General features: G+C 39.1%; 1 protein-coding gene and 1 long non-coding RNA gene across 4 annotated transcripts; one reads left to right on the plus strand and one right to left on the minus strand.

Annotated features, from left to right (window-relative positions):
• Positions 1-1,867: 1,867 nt before the first annotated feature.
• On the minus strand, positions 1,868-17,514 carry LOC106043301 (astacin-like metalloendopeptidase). Of its 3 annotated transcripts, XM_066997830.1 has the most exons (12): positions 17,401-17,466; positions 17,104-17,164; positions 14,438-14,462; positions 13,364-13,501; positions 11,841-11,958; positions 11,145-11,323; positions 7,868-7,949; positions 6,902-7,029; positions 5,011-5,126; positions 4,350-4,575; positions 3,105-3,223; positions 1,868-2,528 (listed from the first exon to the last, which is right to left on the minus strand). In XM_066997830.1, the coding sequence occupies exons 2-12, from the start codon at positions 17,119-17,121 to the stop codon at positions 2,319-2,321; spliced, it is 1,359 nt and encodes a 452-aa protein (XP_066853931.1). In that variant the 5' UTR covers positions 17,122-17,164; positions 17,401-17,466; the 3' UTR covers positions 1,868-2,318. The 3 variants fall into 3 exon arrangements, with proteins under 3 accessions (XP_066853931.1, XP_013048159.3, XP_013048153.3); XM_013192705.3 differs by having other exon boundaries at positions 17,104-17,514; XM_013192699.3 differs by lacking the exons at positions 17,104-17,164; positions 17,401-17,466 and adding an exon at positions 14,615-14,862.
• Positions 17,515-19,814: 2,300 nt separating this feature from the next.
• On the plus strand, positions 19,815-24,364 carry LOC106043333 (uncharacterized). Its single transcript, XR_001211633.3, has 3 exons — positions 19,815-19,965; positions 21,649-21,687; positions 23,194-24,364. It is a non-coding gene; the product is annotated as an uncharacterized lncRNA (long non-coding RNA).
• Positions 24,365-27,325: the final 2,961 nt, after the last annotated feature.

Consider the following 27,325-nt stretch of genomic DNA (forward strand, 5'->3'; position numbering starts at 1 on the left):
AAATCATTATTGTATATGGGCAATGCACATTGTGAGGGGATTATTGTCTGTTAGATGAAAGTCCTCTTATACTGTGCAATTGGGTGCACCTAATTTCTTAACAGGGTCTGTGAATTTTATAACTTCTCCATTTAAGATCCTCAGTTAACCGTGTATGAAAATGAACAGTAGTCATTATGACAGGGATGTTTTGTATCTTACATTTCCCTGTTTGCTGGTCCACAAATTTTTATAGATGAATAACATATATATATATATATATATAACTGAAATGGAGACTGCTGGCAGGAAAGCAGAAAGTTTAGCAACAGAGGAAAACTGAAGCTTTTGATATCTGCAAAGGGGGTTGGGAGGTATTTTGGAGCATGTGTTCCAGTTAACATACATATCCATTAAGGAAAGCATTAACAAAGACCCCTAACATAACTGATGAAACATGGAACTTTCAGACTTCAATATTTAAAAGCCTTTGCTATGAAAGAGGGAACTTATAACATATTTCAGGCTGTATTCAGGAATGCATTTCTACATCAGTACCATTGAATTCATGTTTTCAAAATAAATGAGAGCGGAGTTTTTAGCCAGGCTGCATGCCCTTTGAGCTTACAGCTTGCCTGCAGGAAGGACTTGCTTAGAAATAAAGCACCCCAGCCCTGTCACATTCCCACATCTGAGAGTCCTAATTAATACTGTATTTCTAGGGACAAGTTGCAAAACTAATATTCCTATACATGGTACGTTGCTGCTTCACATGTTGTTCATACTCCTTTTCTGAATGCATGAACATCAAAAACATTGAACCTGGATGGCCTGATGTAGAACCCCACATCAGGCCACGGAAAGGGAATCTGAAATAGTACTCAAGTTACAGTGAAAGCTGTCAGCATTGAATATTTAAAATAAGGACCCATTCAAGTTTGTATACAGTAACAATTGACATGGGGGTTGTACCTCCTCAAAAGTCAGACGCAGGTGGAAGAATTAGCTTTTGTTTCCAAAGCTGAGGTTAAGATCCCAAAACTTTATTCTCCCCTCTTCCATGAGCATAAAAAAATCTCCGTTCCAGGTTTGTACAGAGAACATATATCTAGAAGGAAATGAACTGTGTTGAACTGCAAGGCATACATTCTATGCTGACATACAAAAAGTTACTATCTTTGAGGTTGGGTTCTAGTTCTTATGGGCTCTTCATGAGCAACAGTTGGCCCCCTTGCACAGCATGTCTTACTTTTGATAACAATAGAGGGAAGACTGTAGAGTTTGCATGCTGAGGTCCAATGTACTTAGGCAACCAAAGCCATATCTGACGGTTTTCACATGCTGAAGCTTGCTAAAAATAAACTAATTTGCCTTCTGGCTACAATACAGGTATAGCCCTCAGACACCGCTTCCAAATGACTTGCCACACAGCAAAAGGAGCATCTACCACATTCTACCATATCAACATTCTCTGTGTAAAAGCGCGATAAGAGGAAGGCATTTTATTAGCAATGTAAGGAGACAGCAGTAATGACTATTCCCAGGTTCATCCCACAGCCATCCAAGCATCTTCCCCTTATTTCCTGAAGCCAGCTTGCATGTTAACTGTTCTGAGGTAAATCAATTTAAAAAGCAGGGAAGAAAAACCCCTTCCTTTTAATAGTGATGGTCAAGCCAGAAATAGAGTTCAATTTTCTCTCATGCTGCTGTTGTTACATCCTCCAAAAAAGGTGCCAGTCTGAATAGGAAGCCAAATAAAATGAAGTAAGAATTTACATAGTCAGATGGGAGCTCATAGGAGCTACAGGTATTTGTTGCCTGGTTTGCATGATGCAGGCCAGCTCTAGACCCTTCAGTCCGCAACTTACCAAATATTCTTCTGAGGGTTAAAAAAAAAAAAAAAAAAAAAAAAAAAAAAAAATAGAGCATAAAAAGCAAAGCATTACAGATCCTAGAAAAAAAAAGTCAGTGTCATTCAAGATATTCTTGGCTGCCTTCCTGGCACTAGAAAAGCAAATTACCATTTTATACGTGCTCTTCACAAAGGCATAATTGCAGTAAGAACATTTATTATATTTTAGCATCTTCCAGTTTGGGAAGCCAAATTCTGTAGCCACATTCATTTTTTTTTTTTTTTTTTTAAGGCAGTTTCTAACATTATAAGTTATTGAGAATTGGCTTACATAGTTTGTTTTACTATTCCATTTGGTCATGTAACAACAGCAATGGGATTACAATAACAAAAAGCTTAGAGACTCTGAAACAGTGGCTAGTTGGTCTCTTTCATTCTGCATTTTACATCTCCTGTTATGTACAGCACTACCTATGAAATGTATAACTCATCTGAATCCGGGCAACTCCCAAACTGTATCACTGTGAAATTCAACCAGCACAAAATTCCCAGTGGAAGTGAAGTCTGCAACCTTCTCTGTCCCACAGTAAGGGCCAACTGCAGGTGATGTAGGTTGGCTTCCATCATGTATGAGCAAATAGTCGTAAACACATCTGTCGTTATCTTCCAACTCAAAGAATAACATTTTAAGAGATATCTGGAGAAAATACAATGAAATCACTGTTTTCAGTTTATACCATTTTCTCTTACCCTTTGCATGTAACAAGCACAAATAGTCTAAATTCCTTATGTACAAGGCACTGTTTTCATTCTGTCTGCCACATCCTCATATTGTAATACAAATTAACAGCAACTAGTTTGCTTAGTTCATTAGCATTTGGACTGAAAGGAGAAACAAGAGAGAAGATTGATCTTCTGTGCTTTAAATTCTTTTCTCAAGAAATACAAAAAACAGAACCTGTGCAATAATCTGGTTTTCTAGTGGGCACTCTTATCTAGAAATTATTCTTAGCAAAGCCAATAAAGTACAAACTAAATTCATAAAAGTCTCACAATATGTAAAGATTTTTCTTTGATGAATATCTCAAATACCAAGACCCAGCATAAGTTCTTAAACTGAATTTGTTTTCAGATTTTCACTCTGAAAATGCCTCCTCAATAAAAATAAAAATCCACCAAAACACAGCACACCATTACAGCTGTTGTTCTCCAAGGCAAAAAGAGATTCCGTTAGAGAACACTACTGGAACCAGCAAAAGAATCTGTGCCTTACCTTGTATCCTACTGGAGAACTGATGACCCAGAAACATGCTCGGTTTTTGGGGTATTTATTGGGGTAGTTTGGAGAGGTGATGACTCCATTTGAGTCTCTGAAAGTATCTCCACAATTCACTTAGTAGTAAAGGAGGAGAAACAAAGAAAGGCATATTAACACGTATTTTGACAGTAGAAAGTAGTAAGCTTGCTTGTACTCTTTTTTATTTTCTTCAAGCCAAGAGCGTGGTATTATGAAAATCTACTGCTGAAATAGTTTATTTCTTTGTGTTTGTATCAGCAAATATATTTGTATCAGCTGTACTAAAACAACAAAAAACTTTCCTGCTAAAATAACTTTGGAGGACAGGGAACAGCTGAATCTAAAGCTATACTAGTCTTATAATGAAATGTTACCACATTAGCATAGCATCCTAATGGGACTACCTTACTGCACTTCCAGAAAAGAATTAGGTTAAGTATTTGAGATTGCATTATTGAGCTAGTTCTAATGCAATCTAGAGATTACTCCATCAAGCCAAATGCAAAAAAAAAAAAAAAAAGTAAAAAATGATACTAGAAATGTACATCTTCAAATTATGTTTTAAAAAGTTTGCATCTTAAGTTGAAATAAGACAATAACAATAACCAGTTATTTGGTTCAATGCCTGTGACCTAAAATCACGTTGCAACACAACAGGATTTTATCCAGCAGTTCATAATGCATTCCTATTCTTGTAAAACAGGCACCCCTGAAGTGAATATGATAAGCACTGAGTGTCATGTGACATAAAAGCCTTTCATTTGGAAAGTGCAAGTTACGCAAAGTTAGTCTCTCTGGTTGCTTAAAACACCACAAAACCTTGAATAACATATGGCCCAGATCTTGGCTTTACTTCTCATTGGTGCTATTTCTCATGAAGTTCTGCAATCTATTTGCTATTTGCTTGCACTGCTCCTATTAGTTAGTCATTGCATTGTTTTTATTTAAATAAATTGTTATAAAGATGCAAGGAAGCCTAGCTCTGAGAAGAATGCATATGGGTACTCAGGATTCCTAACATGACAACCATGCAATATCCTGTTTTGTCTCCTGCTAACCTTCAGCCCCATCATTGCCTAATCCTTTGTGTTAGTAATACCCACTGGGGATGTAAGGAATAACATGGAAAAACCTGCTCTGGTGTACATGCTTAAAGTTTCAGTTCTTCCATGCAAATACTATTTGTCCTGTTCTCCAAGCTCTGTAAAGGAGTGTTCATACCCCTGCTGTAGGAGGCTCTGAATCCTGTGGCTGTAATGGTCTCATCAGTTGCAAACTCTACCAGCATTGTAGATCCAGAAGAAACCATGGAAGGCAGCGGCCCCTTCCCACAGTATTTGTCCAGCAAGACAGGAGAATTCTTGCTGTTTCCATTGTAAACTTTTATATAGTCAGAAGAACAATCTGAGGAGGTTTGGAGATCAAAAGCCTCAAACTGCAGGAAAATCTTGAGAAACAAGAAAACAGATGTTGGGTTTACTGCTATACGCAGGGAAAGATTCAAACCATCTAACTTACGAAGTGAACTAGGAATTTCTGTTAATTTCACTATCCACATATCACAGAAATTTGACTTTCTGTATAACAAGACCATAGAATTTCACCTAGTGTCCCTGCTACTGAGCCTCATAACAGATGTTTGACTATACCTTATTTTTAAAAAATCGCTTAATCCTAACTGGATAAAAATCAAGTTAAATAGTACATCTGATGGTCTTATAAAAAGTCTTATGAAAATTGTTGAGACTTTCTTTTCATTTACTATGTTACAGAATAAATGTCTTGGTCCCTCAAAAGAACTCCTAGATGCTAGTCATAATAATAAAATAATGCTGTGTAGTCCTGACACTGTGATTCAAAGCTTTCTCCTATTAAAAATTACCTTACTCCGACGGATGCGGATCAACCACAGGCAGTTGCTATTGTTTGGGTATGGGGATGGGTAATTGACAGAGGAGAACGAGCCTTTGGGTTTTGGCAACACAGAGCTACAGCAATCTGAAGGGAAGAACCAAACAATGCTGAAGAGAATGAAAACTGAACAAAAGTCTTCCAAAAACATCAGACAACTCTCTTCAATGATTATCCTAAGTCAAGCTTGTAAAAAAAAAAAAAAAAGCCTACAGTTGTGTTTATGTTCCTAGTTTAAAAACTATTCAAAACCTGTGAGCAAACTAAAGCTACTTAAAAGGGTAATTAGCTGCTTCAGCTACTTTTTTTTTGAACGGGAGGGCTTCACTCACATATTTCACTTTACTAAGAAAAGGCCCGGATTTTTCATGAACTTGCTTAACCTCAACCAATAGCAGTTTCAATTACATCAGTGCATAAATTCCCATCAGCAAATGTTTGTGTATTCTTACGTGTATGCAAATTCAAGCTTAAAACCGGATTCTGCCAAAGCAGAGATAGGAACGGGCACTAGAGAAATACAGTAAAAGAGCACTGAAGTGAGGCTAGAGAGTTAGTGATTGGTATACAAAGTCTGATCTCATTGGCCTGTTGTCTTTCTATACATAGTCTTCATTAATTCATTATTTAACTCTCCAAACTACGAAATGTGAATAGATGACATGCAAACATAGGAACTTATGACATCTTTCCCTTGCTCTGTACTTTCCCTGAGACAACTGGACTTTTGTCATTTTCCACTTATGATAGTTTTTATTCATTTGTGGTTTTTGTTGGTTTTGGTTTAATCTATCTTTTCTTCCCAAATACACAGATCTAATTATGTAATTACATAATAATGGTATTGACGTGTGATTCACTCCCAGCCTCACTGTCAAGAATACATTATGAAGAATACAATTAAGTACTTGTTATAGCTATCTTTGAGACCATGAGAGAGACAATTAAGTTGAAAACTTGTCTTTCTTACAGTTAAACTGAGAAATCATCACTGAGAGGGTTTAATCTATACCTAAATACTCAACTGAAGGAATGCTGATTCCTTCAGTTGATTATTCAGTTGATTCTATTGATTATTTAACTGAGCTCTAACACAATTCAGAGCAGAATTTGGTATGCTAATATTCAGACAGTAGTAATGTTTTCTACCGTTCTGGTGAAAACCAATTGAATAACATCTCAAAAATGTCAAATACTATATAATTCAATTAGCTTATGTACTGGGAGTCAGTGCAAAAACTGTGCATTGCAGGGGCATGTTCGGTGGTTTACTTAAATTGGTTTGTGCATCTCTGCTGAGGATTTCCTGCTCTAAAGGAATGTTAAGTATTTCTAGACCTTATGGTACCACACTGATGAGTAAGAAATTGACGGAGGCAAGGAAGTAGAAAACTACACAAAAAGCCAAGGGAATTCCCCTCAAACATGTTCTAATGAGCCATACTTTTAGCCCTGCAGTCAGATTTTAATTGAAAGAAATCATAAACCCACTGGCACTACTGATGAATATGACTGAACTTTAATCATGGCTGTTGATCACTCATATGCTTTGCAACCTTCAGAGTTTTCCTGAAGCAAGAATCTGACAGAGTTGGCTACCATGATCTCTCATGGATTCTGCTTTTGTCAAAGGGCAGGGACTAGGTCAGCATAGCTCAATGTAGTGAATTACTGAAAGCAAATTGTCTTTTACAAGAAGGCTGTATCTTGGCCACAGAGACAATTCTGTTCCACATACATACCAGCACTCTTATAGGGCTAGGGAGAGAGGTACTGTGGGCTGATTTCCTTTGGGGGATGTCTGATGGTGCCTACAGGCATCAGCTGGGTAAGGATTCACATGCCTATCTTCCTGCACTTACTGCACTTGTAGAGCTTGTTGATTTTAGCCACATCCAAGTTACTCAGCCCTTCTCTCTGCCCAATGGGTACTGAAGGGTTAGGGATGGGTACAATAGTTGGTTTCCCAGGAGTGCTGGAGAAATCATACCTGTAGAAATAAGGCACATTTCTAAATCACTTCTATTAAACAGTGACTAACTGCATGATCATGTTGATGAACCACACAATTTCAACAGGAAGGGGCAAGAACCTTCTCTAAAATCAGTTAACCTTCCGTGAAGAAAAACTGTGGCAACCAATTGGGCACAGTAATTGAAAGCAAGGAACAAAAAATGCATTGTCCTGAGAAGAGCTTTATCCAGTGCCCTGACAAAATGAACTACATCCCACCTTCATGATTCAAGAGGCAGAAGATCAACGATCGTTCTGTCACAGTTGCTAATTACCTGCTATCTGTGAGTTCCTGCCTCCTGATAAACAAGTTTTATTTCACTGTCTTGTTCAGAAGTTGTTTCTTGTTAGTGCAAAATACAGAAGATACATGCTACAGGCTTGTGCATTACAGAATAAATGCAGCCTTGGTGTTCCTGGATAAATAATTTTCAAAAGGCTGCCTACATCTTAATGATGTAAATTTTTTTTTTCCTCTCTGCACCCATATATTGTTGACAAAATGATTACATTTAGAAGTAACTAGTTACAGCCCATCATAGGCTTTGGAACTGCTTTAGCTCAGTGACTCAGACTTTGTAACATAGCCACGTCAAAGACCTCTAGCAAGAGACACTAGTACAGTGACAAAAAACATTGTTCTTTCATCTATCAATATCAACTTTGTTTTCCAGGAATACTGCTGCCAAAGTATACTCTCATAATTATATGTTAACTCAATTTTAAGTGAACAGCAAAAGTCATTCCCTGCACAGAGTAATTCCTTCTCCCTACATCTGAGCGCATCCTTTGAAAGGACACATCAAAAAACTTACGCGCCGTAGTGCATCACAGAAGAGTAGTCATAGGGAAGGCCCAGATTTTTGGACTTTACTTTTCCAAAGTTCCCTTGTTCCCCTGCAAGGTAAGAGAGCAACATTTCAATCAGAACAATATTACTGCTGTCAGACACTGCCTGCTGTTATAATCAATATGACTGCTGTCAGACACCACTTACTGTCATAAGACTAACTTAGGATACAAATCATGAAGTCCTTACACACTTATTCTCATTGGATCTTGGATCTTCCAAAACAACCGGAACCGTCTGAAGCCCATGGTAGCCTATTTCCACTGAATCTGGTGGGTTTCAGAATATAAACTGAGGCAAATAAGAAGTCAAAGTTTCAATATAATCCACAAATCCAATTCCATTCTCCAAGGAAATGTATTAATTTGTCCACCTAATACATCTCTCCAACTTCTGATACAGAATGAGTATAAGACCACAAAAGAAAGGGACCAGGTTTGCCTGTTACACCAAAGTTATCAGCTATGTTCTGGCTTTGTCTCTGGTCAAACCCGTCAGCAGTGACTCCAGCCAAGTGACACAACTTACATGAAGCAAGGGCACTCAGTAAGATCAGTTAGAAGCATTCTATCCAAATACAGCTGCTGAGCACCTCATCACTTCATCTGCTTAGCCTTAAAAACCACCTGTAAGAAAGCATTACATTGGTACAGGACTGGGGCCCAGAGGCAGACTAGAATTCATTTCCCCTTGCATTAATTCTCTAGGTTAGACACTGAAGCTAGTTATCAAGGCTCCCGGGACAGTCATGGGAGAGAGAAAGAAGCACAGTCAGAGGGAGCTTCATCCCATTTTAATACGAAAGCACCTATTTTCTCTACATTGACTAGACACCATTTGAATTTCACCCTGGGTCTCTTGTCCATAAGACAGGTAAGCAATATCAGAGTAGAGAGCTGAATGCAGTCAACCTAGCCTTGAGGTTAAATGCCCTAACCACTAAGCACTCCCTCCCAGTTCAACATCTGTACCTTCATTATTATAACTAGTGGTTTGTAAACAAACCATCTGGACAAGAGTTCAGCATTGGACACTTATCAGAAGATCATCCTATCTGACTCTTGAGTTTGCACAACTTGGCTGGCAAACTTGCAATCAGAGCCAGTCTCTTCCAGTAATATCCATCAGTGCTGGTCCCAGTGAGGGCTAGGAAACGCAAAAAGAAACTTCAAAATCCTAAATTATACAAGATTCGTGAATAAACATGACTTTGGAGCTTTTCATAGCCCAAAAACTCAGTGAAAGCTCAAACTGGTTCTCATCAGCACTGGCTTTCCCTACTATTAGGTTTTCATCTCTGTTCCTCTTATCTACAATACTGATTCCAGAAGAGCACAGTTCAAATGCAGTGAAACATTTAAACATATGGCTACTGTTTAGTATGTATGTGCTTTGCTGAACAGTTTTATTAAAAAAGGAGTTAACACCAGCCTGGCTGGACAGAGGTGCTGCCAGCAAACTAGTATCTGCCTCATCACACGCTAGAGAGATCTAGATGTCCAGACCTGCACAAATGTAGGAACTTAACCGATTTTCTCCACTAAAAAAATCTACCTCTGCCAGAATCTAAGTGTGATGATTCAGAAGACTGAAAAGGAAGCTCTGGCTGAAGGCTATGAGTACAGTTTTGTTCCCAAGAAGTTTGTGAAAAAACAAGCTGAGTTTCAAGTAGCTCAGTGGACAGTATTTTGTCGAAACAGAGAATTAGGATGGCTTCCAAGGTGAACTGAGGGGTAAAAACAAACCCAAAACATGTAATGTAGTAATGCAGTCTTTGCAAGAGAAAAGCAGATTATGTGGAAGAACTGAGAACCTGCAGAATGTCTTGGGGTCTAGTTCTGCACCACTGAGGTCAGGGGAATCTCTGCCATCAGCACTGTTAGCAGCGTATTTTTATGGAAGATGTAGACTAGCAGCCTTTATGAACATGACTGTCTTTTGATTTCCCCTGCATATCTTTGCCTTTTTTTTCCTCCCAACAGAGCTTCTGTTGCACACACTGCCTTCTGCCTCCCTTGTCACATCAGTCTTCTCAGTCCCCACTCCCGGTGAATGCTGTTAAAACACTGAAGATATCCCCCTTTTTGCATAGTCTTGTCTTCCTCTCCTTTTCTCCCCTTTCATCCTTTCAACGATACTGTGCCCGAATCAGAGCTTGGTTACATCTGTGTACTTTAGGGATGATGACATCTGAACCTGTAGATTTCCTCCTGCAAAACTGGTGTAAGATTTTACTTATATCTTGTATCTTTGGTACAACTTTGTTTTTAACTCCTCTTTCCTAGCACATCCTCTACTTTTCAAAATGATGCACCCTTCTTATACAACAACAGCATAGAATTTATATCAAAATTATACTGTAACACTCAAAATGAAGCCTAAATAAAGAACAGTACAAATGGAATTCACTTAGGATATCATGGGAATAGCTGAAAAAAAGTTTGGAGAACAGTGTGTTAGGAATTTGCAATAAAAACAATCAAGTTCCTTCTGGAGAAAACAGATATATTCAATTTTCCAATGCCAGCTGAAAATATCTTATTTGCTGAAAAGGCATTTTAGAATCTGTTATTCAATTATCCAGTCTCATTTATTTTTCTTTATTTTCTATAATTTATTAAATACTCTATTATTTTATTACAAATGCAAGTTGTCCAGCTCTTATAGCTGTCAGAAGAATGGTTCTTTCAATCCTTTCTTCCCCTGCTTTCATCCTCTGTATCACTTTCTCACTTTCCTTTCCCTAGGACGTCCTACCATTCTCTTCCCTCCTTTCCTTAGAGCCAGGAGCTCTATATATACCCCATTTTCTCAGTACATAGATCATGGGCACACCCCCAAACTATTTCTTTTGCATTCCTTTCCCTAAATAACATTTCACATGTTTCCCCTGCTACAAATTTACCAGTCCTGATTGTTCCTCATTGCTCCTTCTCATGGCAGAGAGAAGGATTATTTGCTCTTCAAGGAGAAAATTTGAGTCCTTCCTCTTGTGTCATGCTGATCCCAGAATTTCCCACATGCTGGTGGCTGCATGGGCTTTCGTTCTCTGTACATCAAGTCTTGTGTTCTCATCCACATGTTAGACTACGCGCCTTCCTCTTACTGCTAATGCCAAAACTTCTGCTGCAATTCAGCCAGCTGCTAATGATTATTTGCATTGCTATTCTCAGAAGAAACATTCACGTATAGTGAATGTGTTTTTCTCAAAGTGTTTTTCTCTTAAGATTTAGTGGACCTACCTGCCATAATGTGTTCCCACACAATCTTGACAAACTTGTCCCGATCGCTCCGTGCCTGTTCATGGATGAAACCCAACGCATGGTTCATTTCATGCTGAATTGCTCCTTTATCCATACAGCCATTTTTCATCAGGCCAACTGCTTGACGTCCTCCAATTTTTCCAAAGTAAGACCAGCAGCTAAAAATAGGCAATCAATATTAGGCAATGGTTGCATTCAGCAAATACAAAGAAATACATATACTGATTAAACCACCAAGGGCCTCCAGATGTGCAGCCACAGAAAGGGACTCAAATAGTCACCGGTGTGAGATACCTTGCCTACTGAAAGCTGCCAAACTGAAACCGCAGAGGGAGAAATAGTCTTTGTGATAAATTTTAAAACAGTAAAATGACTTTATCAAACTTAGATGAAGCAATTCAAGTAGTTAAGCAAAGAACCTGAAAGAATTATACTTCTTTCTAAATTTTCTCAACAATTATATCCCATTATATTTAATTAAGTACATGCACTTATTTCTGCAGCCTATTAGGTTATATAACTGCCAGTATATCTAAAGAAAAATGAAAAATTGCACCTGCTCTCTCAGTCTTGACTCTTAGGATAAAAAGGGCAATTACTTAAATTCAGACCAAAACAAAAAAGAAGCTGAAAGACCTTTTGGGTGCTTCCAGACCCCGGAGACAGGGAGCTTACCTCTGCCCATGTTCAACATACACATAGTCTGTTTCAGTAGTACGATTTACAAACTTGACACAGGTCAACGTGGAGACCTCTTGTAGAGCATCAGCAATCCAAGACCTCTCTGTCAATGCTAGAACGAGAAAGGGCCCAGGAAAGATTTTCTGTTGTTAGTTAATCAAAAATAAGGTGTGTTAACAGGGTGCATTCCCCAAAATCTCTACAGCACTCTTTACATTTTTATCATACAAGTATAATCAGAAAAGGCACACAGCCTTCAGAGATCTTCAAGCTGATTAGACTTTGAAGTTGATAGAATTGTTAAGGTTGTTACAGCCAGCCCTCATGCCTTCCACTGCAGGTAGCTATGGGGTGATGGAAAGCAGAAGACTGACATCGTTTTCTCTGTTTAGACAGAGCAAAAGAAAATGAAGTTTCAGATACAAATAATTGGATTAGAATATCCCAGATGAGCCATCTGACCTTAATTAAGCATGGAAAAAACAGCTTGTTTATCAGAGGTAATGAATGTCTGCCACACACCCCTTGAAACCATTTGAGACAGCGTTCGGAAGCTCAGAAGCTCACTGTTTCTATTCAGGTACCAAATATAGATGGGAGTGTTTATCTGCTTTTGAACGTTTTGGCTTCCTCAATTATGAATCATCTATGACTATCTTTTATCTTAATTTCCTCATCTTTAAAGCGTGGAGAGAATGAGGCAGAGAGAATGACTCTTCCCTAACCACAAGACCACGTGCTGCAGCTCTGGAAGCACACAGGGAGAGAAGCAGCCTAGATAGGACTGGGCTTTCCTTACCCAAAATGAAAACACAAAGATTCCCTTTCACCAGGAACGGGAATCAGGCCCAGACTGTATTTTGATTCCATACCAGTTTCCCTCAGAGATCTTTTTAAAAGGGTCTCTGTGAAAGCTGATGGAGGACACACACAGCCAATGTGAAAACTTTTGGAACAAAATTTTCTAGATTAAGGCATCCTGCAGCATTTTCTATTCAGACAGATCTATTGACTGACCCCAGGGAAAAAAATGAAGAAAAATATCTAAGGAGTTTTTCTTCATGTTTGCCTCCACAGCATTTCCAATATAGGAATGTTTATTTCTCTGAGATATTTGAAAGAAAAATCGTAGTGTTCAATAAAGTGCTTCTAGTGGTAATTTCGTGAAACACACTCATAATGTGAACAAATTACATTTTTTCGTCTATACTTGCTAAATACCAAAGTGCATTGTAGCTAGCATTTGTAGCATTGAAACTAGTATTTGGAATTAAAATAAACTAACTGGTATTTATATAACAAGTACTGCCCAAGTAACCACATTTAGTGTTTATGCCTAAAATATTTGGAGTCTTTGCCACAATCATAGGGCCAAGAGAATAGCAGAAGAGACATGTTGCTAATTTCACATTTGGACTAAGATTCCGTTCAGTGCATGACACAAAACTATAAAATAACAGAACATACAGACCAGAAGATCAATGCTAACTTTACAGCATCCATATGCATACACTTACAGAAATCAGAAGAGATGTTAACAGGAACCTTGACTAGTCCATCTTGTGACTTGGGCCATAAACAACTCTCACAGTTAATTGCACTGCGTTGTGCTCTTCTCAAGAGGATGTCTCCTTCATGCACAGCTATTTCACTGTCTGCCAGATGAAGAAAATGGACATGCAAGGCACTTAAAAGGCAAATAGAAGTACAAAAGGGAGGTAAAAGGTATGCACTAACCAAGTTTTTGTATGTTTGAAAATTTTTTCCACTGAAGTTTATTTTTCAGTAATTTGAAAAAGGGTTATTGAATTAAGACTGAGTCTAGCATACATAGTGTGCTAAAACTGGTTAGGCCTCCATTTTTTTCTGGATAAGAAACACTGATATTAGTATAGGTGTCATAGTGCAGCTGTAATCAGAGCAGTGACTACATATATTTTAACTTAAGGAGCTTTGGGAGCCCTTCAGAGTGGAAGGCTGAGTACCATAAGTTATGTATATTATATATAATGTTCTCTTCATTAGAGCTTGTGGAATTAAAGAAATCATAAGTGATCTCTGAAAAAAATGGGATGAATCATACAAAATAATAGACTATTTCTATCATGCATATGGAATGCACGCTAGCTATTAATTTCCAGGTTAACTGTTAATTTGACATAAGATATTGCAACGTGCTCATCAGTTCTGACGCTGAAATACCTGGCATATGTTTCTCACAGGCAAGAGCTGTTGGTTATTATGCTAAAAACATACAACGTCTTGGGTACAGAAGAGAGGGAAGTGACTTATGTCACACAGCAAAGAAATCAAAGTCAAAAGTATTCTGATTTGTTGAGGCTACATGTGGAAAAGAACATTCCATATAATAATTACTCAATAATTCTTCTTAATTTCTTTATTGTGACAGTATAAAATAATCAAACTGACTGTAACTTTAAAACACATCTGAAATCTGTGAATTATTTTCCACTGATGCTGGAAAATATTTTCAAAGAGAAAAATATACAAAATCATGAGAATAAGGTATAGAGAAGCAACCCGCCACCAAAAACTGCTGTTATTTATAGAGTAATTACAGTTGAACTCACCTAAGTCATTGTTTCTTGTAGCTATCTGCAAAAGAAAAAGTATATCTTTTTACACATGCTTATCTCCGTAGCAGAAAAATTCTATAATGCAGAATCACAGCAGTAAAAATGTATAACTAATTTCAAGACAGCAACTGAGCAGCAGTAAGATCTTAGCATCTCAGAGCAGGGACACACCTGGACAGGCTTACTTAGTACGAAGTTACAGAGAAATGCTAATTGACTTGGCAGAAGAAAATACTTCATCTTCAAGTTTCTGAGATGATCTTCTTTGCTCTGCAGCTCAGTGCTCAAAGCTGTGGTTAGCTTACTTGGGACAAGTTTTATGGGAAAGCTGCTGTTAACAAGTGTAACAAAGTTAGACAACAAGTAGTAGTTCCACAAAATAAACAAGCTGCGGGACCTCAAGAGAATTGCCAGGCTCTCATTTCTTATTTATCTTCAGAGAAAATAGAGGAAGTGGAGCAATAGGAAAGAAAATCCAGCAACCTTGAAGTGACTCATCTTTAAGAAGAACCCATGAGCCGCTGCAAACTCCCTCGCTGCTGACCTAGGGACAGGATATCTGGCAGCAGTCTGTTTACAGCAAAACTGAATGTCAAGGAACTCTTTGATCCATCCATACTGACTACCTGTCTTAGAAACTCCTTTGCTTGCTGCCAGGAGCCACCTTGCTCTGTAGAGAGCAGCTGTCAGCTTGGTGCCTGCATGCACAGCTCTCAGCCAGGCATTGCTGGCCAGGAGCACTGAAAATGTGTTGGGGCTAGAGCAGAACTGAGTGTTAGTTGGCTCCCCCCACCCAGTACCTCATCATGCGATATAGTCATCACTGGCAGTGACTGTCTTTTGTGAAACCACTAGCTCCCTGCGTTTTGCCTTCCCACCTCTGTGACACCCTCGTTCTTTTGATGACCAGGATTGAAAGAAGCCTAGAAAGATGGGCAACACTAAATACTAGAAAAGGAGCACCGTAAGAGCAAGCCACGCAGTGGGGACATTTGTATTGAAACCATATGACCACCACAGGCAGACAGATGTTGCTTTCTCATCCAAGCTTCAGTCTCTGTGCAAATATCTGTTGCTATAGAAAAACCTAAGGATGTGCTGCAACGGATCTTTAGGTAGCAAAGAAGAAAAACATGAATTTTGCCTTTGCAGACGATTCCAAGGAATCTACATGGTTCACAGCAGGATTTGGTAGAGGGCACCCTTCCAGATAGACAAATGGGCTGCTCCTTAGTTTTAATATCAACTAAAATCTTTCTAGCAAAATTCTTAAATAAAGCCTTGCTACAAATATTTTAATTTTACCATTTTGATAGTTTGCTCCTAAACTTTCTGAAGTATTCTATGTTTCTGTGACTTCCAGAATTCATCTAGTTATAATTTCCACATGGAATATACTGCAATAAAGTGCAAGCATAAAGGACCCTTCTTGCCCTTGGCTGATGAAACTCAGAAGCCCTTATTAGTTTGTTACACTGGTAGCCAGAGGTCTTCCTGTACAATTCCAAGCAACCTCAGTGTCTACTCAAGAATCAGGTGAAAAAAAGGCAGGGGGCCTCAGAGGAACACATTTCTACTGCTATACTTCACAGAATGACCGGGGAGAGAACGAAAGTTATTAGACAATAAAAGCAAGAGAAAAAGACCAGATCACTTTGCAGAGCCTGAAGCTGGGTCAATCCAGGTGGGACAGAAAGGCCCTTTGAAATCCTGCCATGCGTTTTTACATATCCATTCCAGGCAAGGCTGTATGTAGTACCTTACTGACTCCAGTTGTAGACCACAGACCAAAGTAACCCCTGAGTCAGGAGACTTACTGTTGCTTATTTCATTTTCCTGACTGCCAGAAAGAATTGGGTATTTCTAAAGGCTACTTAATAGCTGAAAGTCTTAGATCACCTCCTGACTTAATGCATTATCAGCAGTTGTCTTGTAGATACAAATTTCCTTTTTGATGCTGCTTGTCCATATTATCTAACTTTGTGTCTCTTTTGATATTCTGCCAGAATTTTCAGGTCCAAAAACTTGAAGATTATCTATCCAAACAATTTGACTACATACGTGTAATTTGTGTTCTTTCTCCTGTGTGCCCTCCTTTTTTTCTTACACCATCTTTTGACATGTCCTTCTTAGCCATGCTGTCCTTGAGCTGCCAAGTACTTTATCACTGCCATTTATTAAAAATTTTATTTTGTTTATCACATTCTTAATGATTTTTGTTTAGTTTCACCTTGGCTCCACAACAGAGAATAAGCAATGAACCAGAGAGGACTGACTAGCCTATTGCTTCCCGTGTTTCTGGTAAAATTTAATCTGAAACCAAATCTGACCTGAAACCACAAACAACTGCAAACATCTTCCAAATGCTTTGCTTTATTCAAAAGTCATTCTTCAGGCACATAACAGAAGTCCTGATCTAATGCTGCTCTCTAGTGGCTTGCCATTTGTGTAAGTGGGACATTTTTTCAGGAAAAGGTGAGGAACTCCCTATCATCACACATAACCTGTTCACTCCTTTGTTTCCATTTATACAGCTTAAAACAGTAGCTGCTTCCTGCAGAAAAAGCTTGTGACTATGTATGCTGACAAGTGATACATCAGTTTTGGCCCTGTCTCAGAACTTCATTTTAGCATTTGGAGCTTTTTACTTCACTACTCACCTTCTCCATATACTTCATTTTAAACCCTGGGATTGATTTTATTGATGAGTCCTCCTAAAAGCTTTTGGAAAGTTTATACTATAGATCCCAAATACTCTTCTGACATCACATAAGTTCCACCTTGACTTCATGATATAGGTCATCTGCCCCATTCCCTCATACATCTTGAGTGCAAGCCAAAACAAATTGGCAAAAAAGGAGCACCAGGAGGAGGGCTGCTCCATAAGGGGGCTCACTGTAACCCACACCCCCAGCACAGGCAGCAGCCACACTAATTACAGCACAGCCTCACAATACCTGAGCACAGCAGGGGTGGACAGACAATGCAGCCCATGGGCAAGGCCAAACAAGTTAAATTACATCCAGAGTCCACCCACAAACAAAAGACAGTATTAAGGCTAAAGACAAAAATACATAGGTGCAAATTCCAGCAAGGAGACCAAGAGCAGAGTAGAAATAAGCACTCCTACAACATAGCCTAAACAGAGAGCAAGGGCCCTGGCCAGAGGTTAAATGGAGCCCTGGGCCGATGGCAGAGACTGTGGGTGGAGGCCCCAGGTGGGGCTGGTTGGGGGATCCCTGCATCCCTAGTGTGGACTGTCCAGGGAACAAAACTGCAGGTTAGATAACTACATTCTCAGGATCACCTGCTGGATCATCACTGACTTCTTCAGAGCCATGTTGACTCAGCCTCGACATGATATTCATCCCTGTGTCTGCTGCTTCTGTTTTCCTTCTATATTTCTTCTAACCATGGTGTGTGAGCCAGCACAGGCAAGCCGCAGAAACAACTGCAGACCCACAGCTGAAACACACGTAGATTTATTTTTTTTACCTTGCCAGCCAGGGGTTCCCCGAAGCAACACCCAGGAGAGACACAGGCACCACTGAGCTCGGTCCATACTAGAGGGTCGCTGACCTGCCGTGGGTTCGTGCAGGCATGCTTTACCACCATGCTGTGATCTTCACTGTGCCTTTTGATCTTCTCCATACCAAGGCAGGGAGATAAGCATGTCTGATAGGGCGCCTCCAAATCTACCAAATACCTATGTTACTTATACACAGATGTGCTACTTGTCAAACACACAGAGGATGAACAGTAATAGGTATGATATATGCATTGTCCTACATTACTACCCCCAGGCTTTATGTGTTCCCAGTTGCAAGGTTACTTATCATATTTACAATCCCCCTTGCCAATCTTTTGTTTTCATCCCATTCTCTTCACCAGTCTTCTGGTTGGTGGAGATATCCCATGGGTTACCCCAGGATAACCCGCTCCTCCCAAACCCAGGTATTCAAGAAATACAATCACTCATCCTGGATCCTTTTAAAAGTCCGACTGCACTTTCCCATGGCTTGGGCACAGTGGGACTTGAGCAGCAGTTACCCACTTCGCTCAGCAGCTCAGCAGTTTCATAGGAGAGCTGCCTTAAAACTCCTGCGTGAGCATCATCTGATATTTCCTCGGATTCAGCTCCTGTAAGGAATGATCTGGTCAGGAACTTTCCTGTCCTGCTTTGTAGTCAGTGTCAGCCTCAGGAACGCACTGCTTTTCTGCAATAACCTTATCTTCCCTGAGAGCCCCTTTTATGTCTTGCTTACATATCGATTCTGTCAACTTTGATAAACTGCCATTTATTTTTTAAAAATATTGTAGTTATTACATTTTTACATGCACTGTATGTTTCCACTTGTCAGAGCTTCAGACATCTTCCGCTTTTTATTTCTACTGCTCCCCATGTCTAGGCATGATTGCTGCCTTTTACAATGTCTAGTATACATACGTTTTATTTCTCCCTCAAGTATGTCATTGTCTTGCCATTTACAAGTTTTTATCCTTTTGGTTGCTTGTTTTATCTAACTTTTTTCTTTTATGGAGTTAACAGGTTTAAAATGTCACGTTACTACTGTGCATTTTCCATCTCTTTCTGTGCAATAAGAACAATGAATTTACAGAAACACGCAAACATATATACATGCACATATGCATCCCCACAGTGGCTTTCAGGGAAAGAAATCTGAATGCTTTCTAAAAAACAAAAGAGTTTCCATACATTACTGAGTCCTTTCAGGTGAAACTTCTTCATAGACAGACATCAGACAGCTGGGCAGGAATAAGAATTTCTTTCATGAATCTGTCAAGATGAAGCTTCAGAAACAGAATAGGTTCTACTTGTGTGTTTGTAGGGGTACTAGATGTCTTGGAAATAAATAGTACTAGGCTAAAAATGACACAAAAATGTACAAGCAGGTGATATTGTTTGGTATTTTCTTACTGTATCTCATTCAAAGAATTTTGAAAATATATTGAAGTACTATATTGAAAAATGGGGTGGTTAGCCACTTTTCATGAATAAAGAAATTCAGATGCTGACTCATGAAAAAGCTCCAGGATCGCTCAAAAGCAGAACATCAACTAAAAGCCAGGAGTCCTGTGTCATCCCTCCCTATGGCACTTGCTACACCTTCCTGACAAGGAGTATTTGGTAAAGGAACAGCCTCTGGTTTTCACATGTTCTCTTACAAGGGCTTATGAAGCAGTTGGGTGCTGTTACCTTTCTTCTAGACAAGGAACTAAACACATGATTAAGGTCACATTTTCCAAGGTGATTGCTAAAGAGAAGCACCTTCATCCACATTTAGGATTTGAAACAGGTGTGCTACTTCTAAGAAGTGCTTATTACCTGTGGCTTTCATAGAGCCCAGGGATTTAGCTTTGAAAGCTTTGTCTTGAAGGAGCTGTCTAGCTTTGTATAAGTGAAGCTTTGCTAGTGTTTCTGCGGTTAGTCTCTTCATGCTACTAAAGAAGTACTTTGCCTTGAATCCTGAGGACTGTAGGTAGAGGTTGCTGCGGTGCTGGTTAGTATGTAGTTAATGGAAGGGACTTTTTTTTTTTTTCATGCTTTTTCCTACAACATGGGAGATGGTTATGTTAACTTCATAAATATTTGGTACTGAAGTGACAGCTATTTAGTTATTTTCAAAGTCAAAATACGCTATATGCACTGACATCTCAGCTTAAAACAAGCACAGCGGATGCTTGATGATATAAGTGTGTATGATTAAAAGACTAGGTGGAATCTTCAAGGCTGTTGAGTCTGGCTACCGCTGGCCTGTGCACTAGCATTATAACTTCAGATGTGCTGGAAGAATGGGGCAGCATGGAGACACCATGTAGGTCACTCACCCCCTGGGAAAATGGTGGTGCTCTTTGCAAAAGCAGGGAGAGGAATTTAAGAGAATGTGGTTATACTAGCTCCCTTCTCAGACTTGAGATGTGTATGTTTTCAACAGATTGAGACCTGACATCATTTATGTTAAAAATGCGCTAGGGGAATTTTCATGAAAGTAAATATTCGAGGCCCTAATTTTATCTTATCTGAAATGTTGAATTTCTAGCTGACAAGTGCTTCAAACACCAAGCTGTTAATATCAGCTGGTTATAATTCTCAGGAGAAAAGGCAATATAGTCAGTAATCAGTATGGTTTTTTTCTGTTTTTCTTGACTGTCTGAGAAATGCTTTAACACAGGTATTTTACAACTTTGTGTTTGCTTTTGAAACTTGACGGTCTTAAATGGCATGTGTACAGGAGATGTGCATGTTATAAGCTTAACCCTGAGACTCTCAAGAGTTGGATATGTAGCAAATTTGGTAGAGCTTGGCTTATTGTGTTGCTGGGATTTGACAATAGCAGCAATTCAAAGATTAGAGTTGCGTTATTTTATCAATCTCAGAGCTGTGACTTTTCAACTACATATTGTTTGTAAGCCATTGAAGAACAGTTTCTGTGTTGTGACCATGTAAAGCAAACATCCTATAGCCTGTGCTGATACAGGATTATAATTGCCAGCTGCATTCTAGTCATATTGGTTTCAACCTGCACATCTACCATTACCCAATTACCTAATGGGCTGGTGGAATTCTTGGGGGAGGCATCGCTATCTGTAGTGTGCTATCCACACCCAGAGATGCTCTGCCTCTGCTTTCTGAATTTTATAAGCAGCAGCTAATTTCTAGGCTTTTCTTGTCAATGGAATAGATGCAGAGGAGGGGGGTAGGGAATTGAACTGAGAATCTACCATGGTACCTTTATGATGGTTGATATTAAAGTCAAGCATTTTACATCCCAAAATTCTGCAGGGGGAAATTTTTTTTTTAAAAAATATCCAACTTTTAATTGGTCACTGTCTTACACCTGGAAACTGAAAAGGGTCAGAAGCATATATGTCTATTTGACTGTCTCCATCTGTTGAAGAAATGGATACCTCATGAACATGGCCAAGTTAAAGCATGGAAGGGAGGAAGAGAAAGAAGATGGCAGAATAGACGTCTGTGCCTGCATGTGTACTTTCGGTGGGCTGTCTGCCAGTGGTGGGATTACTGTGGCATCTTTTGCAGTTCTGCTATGAAAAGTTAGTACTTTCCCTTGATGCAGTGGAGAACTGAGATCTTACACCTTAAGTATTTTGCTTTTTAAATAGTTCATACATTTTGAGCAGTTACTAGAATCCATATAACTTGCCAATGCTTTTATCTCCAGGGCAATGCTAATATCCTGTCTCCAGGGTAACTACAGTAGGTAAGCTCAGCTCACATTTTTTTCCCTCCTAAAGCTATAATTACAGCCCATTAGTGGAGGATAATATAAAAGATATGGAAAAGAGCGAAAGTCCTCTTTCATGACAGTAATGGTCCTGCCACATTTCACTAGGATAGCGAAAGGAATAATTGTACATGCTAATCACCATAGGCATGCATACAAGCGTAAGTGCATGCATAAATGCAGAAGCACAGAGTTCTGCATATGGGCGCCCTCTCTTGCAAGCACATAAGCATACAAACATTAACAAATATTTGCTCTGTGATGAATTTTTAAGAGTATAAGATTTCAAACAGGAATTTAAACACTGCAAAATAATTCTGTGTGTTTGTGTGGTGAGAATAAGGTAGGAATCTTCCCCACCCCTCCTCACCCTCCCCCAGTCCACTGCTGTGACTGAGGTCTGGGATGGAACAGGATTGCTGTCATAGTGGTGGTTATGTAGTATATCATCAGCTCAGGAGCATTATCACCCACTTTGTGTGCAACTTCGATTAAATATTCATAGGTATAAGGAACAAATGAAAATGTGCAGGTGCTGTTCCAGTCCCCATTAGAAGAGATGCTAAAGGAGGAGTTCTACCAGAAGTGTAAGAACAGCCCCCTGGTAAACTGGTTAACTGCTTGCCTGTTCTTTCCCATTTCCATTCCTACTGGGAGGATAACAGCCTCCCACTGCCCTGAAATGCTTGGCTTAAGGCCCTGCTACTCCTTTTCACTCACTCGGTTCCTCTTAAATAGCCAAGATCTGAAGCACATAAAGGTACATCCTTTTACTGGCTTACTGCCAGACATTTTTTATAGCAGTGCCCCTATCATTTCTGTTCATGGAGCACTGAGAAAGCATGGCCTAATTTGTGGAGAATCATTCCGTTTTTTGTGCAGCTTGTACTTGAAGTCATTACCTGTGAGCCCCTATTCTTCACAAAGTGAGACCAGCATCTAGAGAATGAAAGTCCTCTAAAGTTCATTTATCAACAAAGGACTGGAGCTGGCCCTAAACTTAATCTATAAAGAGGGCGTCAGTCACTTGTGGCAGCTAGCACCATCTGTGTTGACGATAAGCTGCAAAAGCTACTTGTGGATTGCATATTACACAGAACAAGGGCACATACATCCCTGTCCATTGTTTAGTACCAGTCATTCTGGGATTACAAATTGTTGGTTTGAAGTGTTAACCACCCCCTGGGACTAGACATCATACCAGACACTGAAATCTGCATTAGCCTGACATAATAGGCAGCTTTTACAGAGACCTGTTTCTGTGGAAGATGTTATTTTAGGAAAAAATTGCATAGTAATTGGACTTCCCATCAATATTAATGCGTAGCGTCAGCTGCTCTTAGTGGAAACTTGTTTTGAGCAGAAACTGTTGAATATAGATAGTATTTAAAGCTACACAAAGTGTGCTTGTGTGAAAAGTGAAGCATCTCTGTCAGTTATTGTATCAACACAGTGACATTGACATTTCTATTTTCCCTGCAGATTGCCAGGCAGTTAGTCTCTGCCAGTTTCACGAGGCAGTTCAACAATGTTGTCAGTCGCTATTCCAGAGAGAGTGTTGGAACATTAATATTGGTCTAATCCAGAGCAGTGGATATTTTGTGGATCAATGGCTGGGCTGGAAAGAAGACCTGGGAGCAGTGGAAAGAGGACGCTGTCAGGACAGGGTATGAGTGTAAAGCTGCAGACAGGCAGATCTGGAATTATGGTTTGCAGCCCGAAGTATATCTGTAGAGCTCTGAAGAGTTCATACAGTGCCCAGCAGGGAATCAAGCCACAGCGATTAATCTCTCGTCTCTAGAAGTACTAACTTATACATAGCTAATGTATTGATCACAGAGTAATTGAACCGGTGCACTGGAACCTACCTGCCAGTAGGAGAAATACTTCTGTATTTTTTTTCCTATTGTGCAATTTGAAAACCAAGTCAAAATGTCATACTCTGGGATTGTCTCAGCAAGCTTAATGCTTTTTTCTGTCATGACCTGAGAGAATTATCCACTGAGAGCATTGCTAACACCAAATGTGTCCAGGATCCTGTCTCTTCTTTTGCTAGCAGGTACTTTAGTATATCAGTTTTTTTGCAATACAATTTGCCTAAAGCCATGTGATTGCACTTAATTGGGATGCACACTTGAAAATATTGATAAGCATCTTGGCTGTAGTGGTAGATACTTCTGCAGGAAGGGCTCCCTGCTGTGTTTTAATCCATCCTAGCAGAACTGGGGTGTAAGACAAAATCCATGGAATCCCAGGACACAGACCCTTAATGCAGAAGAAGCCACAGCTGGTTGCAAGAGGCAGCAAAGCTCTAACAACAGTATGTGACTGCTAAAATCCCAAGTCTATCTGTTGTAGTGCCTCATAATGTTATTTCTCTCTGGTTCCCACTACCTAACAGCAAGTAGAGGGAACGACACACCAGTTAACTGTTTATAAATATCCAGTACGGTTTAGTTTTGCACAGCCATCTGTTGACAGATGACAATCAGAGTAGGGGGGTGAGACTCAGCATTTGAGGGGAGGAAGTCTTACCAGTGAAAGGGCTCCAGGGAGAGCCTGATGGATGTCAATCTATCACCTTTGGCTTCTTAATGGCTGGAAAGGTGGGTGTGTTGGGGAGGTATGTTTGGGCTGTAACTGCTGCTCAGACTACTTTGGTGTATAGGGATGGTTCCAGAGCTCAAATGAGACATGTGAGAGCAGGCATGATGAACTCCTGGAGCAATTGTAAAGAACAGTATTTGTAGAGAAGGCAGAAAAATGAAGGAGAAAAACACCTCTCCACATATCTACTACTGCATTATATGGCTTGAGATAAACTGGGAGTGGGTCACCTTTAGGAGGTCTCCAGAGGCTGCTGATAGATGTGTGCAGGGTGGTATGAGAGATCTAAAATAATGGATATGTCATGTCTTTCTTACATTTAACCTAAAACTGGACTGAAGGGCCTTGTTCTCCTCTACCGTGTGCACTGTCTCTGCTTTAACAACTGGAAAAGACAGAATTACCTTCTCTTATTTTCTTCTCTGTCTTAAGGAACAAATTGCTTAACCTGTTTCCCCCTGTAAGTGTTGACAAATTAATTTAAAGCAATGTGTTTGTGTGTGCCATGGTGGAAAGATGGGAGAAAGGGAAAAAAAAAAATACATTTCACAGGAAGAATAGAGGAAGGGAAAATTCCATGTACTCTTTGGAATACGGCTTAGCAGCTTAGAATCTCAGCAGTACATTAACCAGGCCAATATTTAATTAAGGCTTAATACTGTAAGAAACAATTTATGCTAAAACGGAAGTCTTACTATCTCAGTTCAGCACCACTAATATTGCTCGTACTGGATCATGACCTTGGAGGCTGCTAGTTAACTCCTCCTTCCTGTTAATAGTGTTGAGAAGAAAGTTTGTTCTAAGAAGGAGGAATCACAAAGTGGGTAATAAGTAAGTGGATGATAATTATAGGATTTTGGCCAGAAGTACTGGTTAAAGAAACACCACAGCTTTACGAGCATTATGGCTATGTCACCCTCCTGTAAAAATAAATAAATAAATAAACTGTCAGTGTAGGTTAAAAAAAATCCTTAAAACTAAAAGGTCAAAATTATCCTGAAAAGACAGAGATAGCCGTATGAATTCTATTGTTCGTGATATGGGTGAAATATTATCTATAGCCTTGTTTTGGCAACCTGAGAACAAATTGCTGGCGATTCCAAATGTCAGCAGAATCTACTAGCTGAGCTTTGCTGCCTGTACTGTTCAGAATCTTTGGCATGGGTTCAAAGTAGAAATGAATCTGAACATTTCTGAAATCTGGGAGGCCCATATGTGAATCCAGTTATGTATCCTGGCATTTTGGCAGAGACAACTTTCTACTACAAGACTCTGAAGCCTACATAAAAAGTTGCTTTCATGCTCTTTAACTGAGGGCATGTGAAATATAGCAGCTTTGTTTAAGTGAACATAAAAGTTCAAACCCACTTATTTTCATTTTTTTTCCTCATTCAAATTATCAAAAACTGCTTTCATTGCCAAATACATGGCTTTTTATGAAATGTAGCTTCCAGTTGCTTTGAAGGCTGTTGAATCTCTGTAGAGTTTTCAACTATCTCATTTGAATTTTAGTTTTGGAACCACATAAGCATACATGCTTTCACAGTTTATTTGGCATGAAGTACTTTCAAAACTTGTCAGTTTTTCTTAATGATGCAAAACTAACTACACGTTGTATGACCAAGCTGATTGCCTTTAGTAAATTCTAAAATTAAACTAAAATAGTATCTTCACTCTTACAGAAGGCATATTCTAATTAAAAAAGTGAAAATATGTGAAATTCAGACAGAATACAATTCTTGACCAGTTTGAAAATTAAACACACGGGGTATCTGATATATTCCTTTCAAACTGAAGCTAAAGTCTAGCCCTATCGAAACTAGTGGAAATCATCCTTCGGCAATGAAGGGATTTTATTCCTTGCATGCTCCTAAATTGATCTTATCTAATGAATGTGGAATGCAACTGTTATAGTTGCTTCTATATGCTATGCTTCTATAATGACTATTGTTACTTGAAAATTTATGTTCTCCTTCCAGGTAGTAACATTTTTGACTAAATATATATTCTGTTTTCAGGGATGTGCATGATAAAAGATGTATGGTAGTTGGAAAATCAGGCTCTAAGAATCCTTGGTTGCCAACAGCATGTCCTTTCTCATAAAACCAATTTTGTAAAAAACTTTCTAGAAGATGTCATCATCCGTTGGCAGAAATGTCTCGGCCATATAATACAGACTTCATGAAATAATGCATGTTGTAGTGTAATTGAAAACCTCTCATGGTGCTCTGAGGACAACCAGACCATGGTCATAGTTCAGTGTCTCTTCACATTATCTTTGATATATTTATTTTCTTGTCATGTAACAGTTTGTGAATGGCTCTGCCAGATTCATTAAACAGCTAGCCTCATTTAACACTGCTTTTTCAAAACAAACAAAAACCTAGAAAGAAACACAGCAAAGAACCAAAAATGACAGAATAAACCAAGTTGGCATGTGAAGTTCAGGATTTCACACAATTGAGCAAAAAGCATTTGCATGCAGGGAAGTGGGCAGACTGATAATTACTGCTCTAGAAGGTAATGGGTAAGTGTTGTATCTTTGTGCATAAAGATCTTAACTAAAGACAGTTAAAACAGATTTTATATAAGAACTTTCCCAATAAGAGGAAAAAAAAAAACAGACTAAAGCAAAACTGCCATTTGTAATACAAAGCTGCAGTGTGTCCCGAGTTCTTTTCATATATCTACTTGATAGCTAGACGATTTCAGCTTAGAAAGAGGGCTAATAGATTTTTCTAATTATTACTACCATTTTTCAGTATCGCATAAATCACACCTCTATAGTCTTGCTTGGGGTTCTCCTGTAAGAACAATACATTGACATTTTACATGTCCAAGCCTGTTAATAATGTGACAACACAGAATGAGGGAGAAGAGGAGAATTAAAAACATTATGGAAGCTAAGGTCAATCACAAGTAGTTTTTCAGCTTGTTTTTGACACCTTAGAGAATCTAGTATCCCAGTCATCAATAGTAAAAATTTATAAGAAGTTTTAAGTGACAG

Source organism: Anser cygnoides, chromosome 5 (assembly GCF_040182565.1).
Source record: "Anser cygnoides isolate HZ-2024a breed goose chromosome 5, Taihu_goose_T2T_genome, whole genome shotgun sequence".
In the NCBI taxonomy this organism is placed as follows: Eukaryota; Metazoa; Chordata; class Aves; order Anseriformes; family Anatidae; genus Anser; species Anser cygnoides.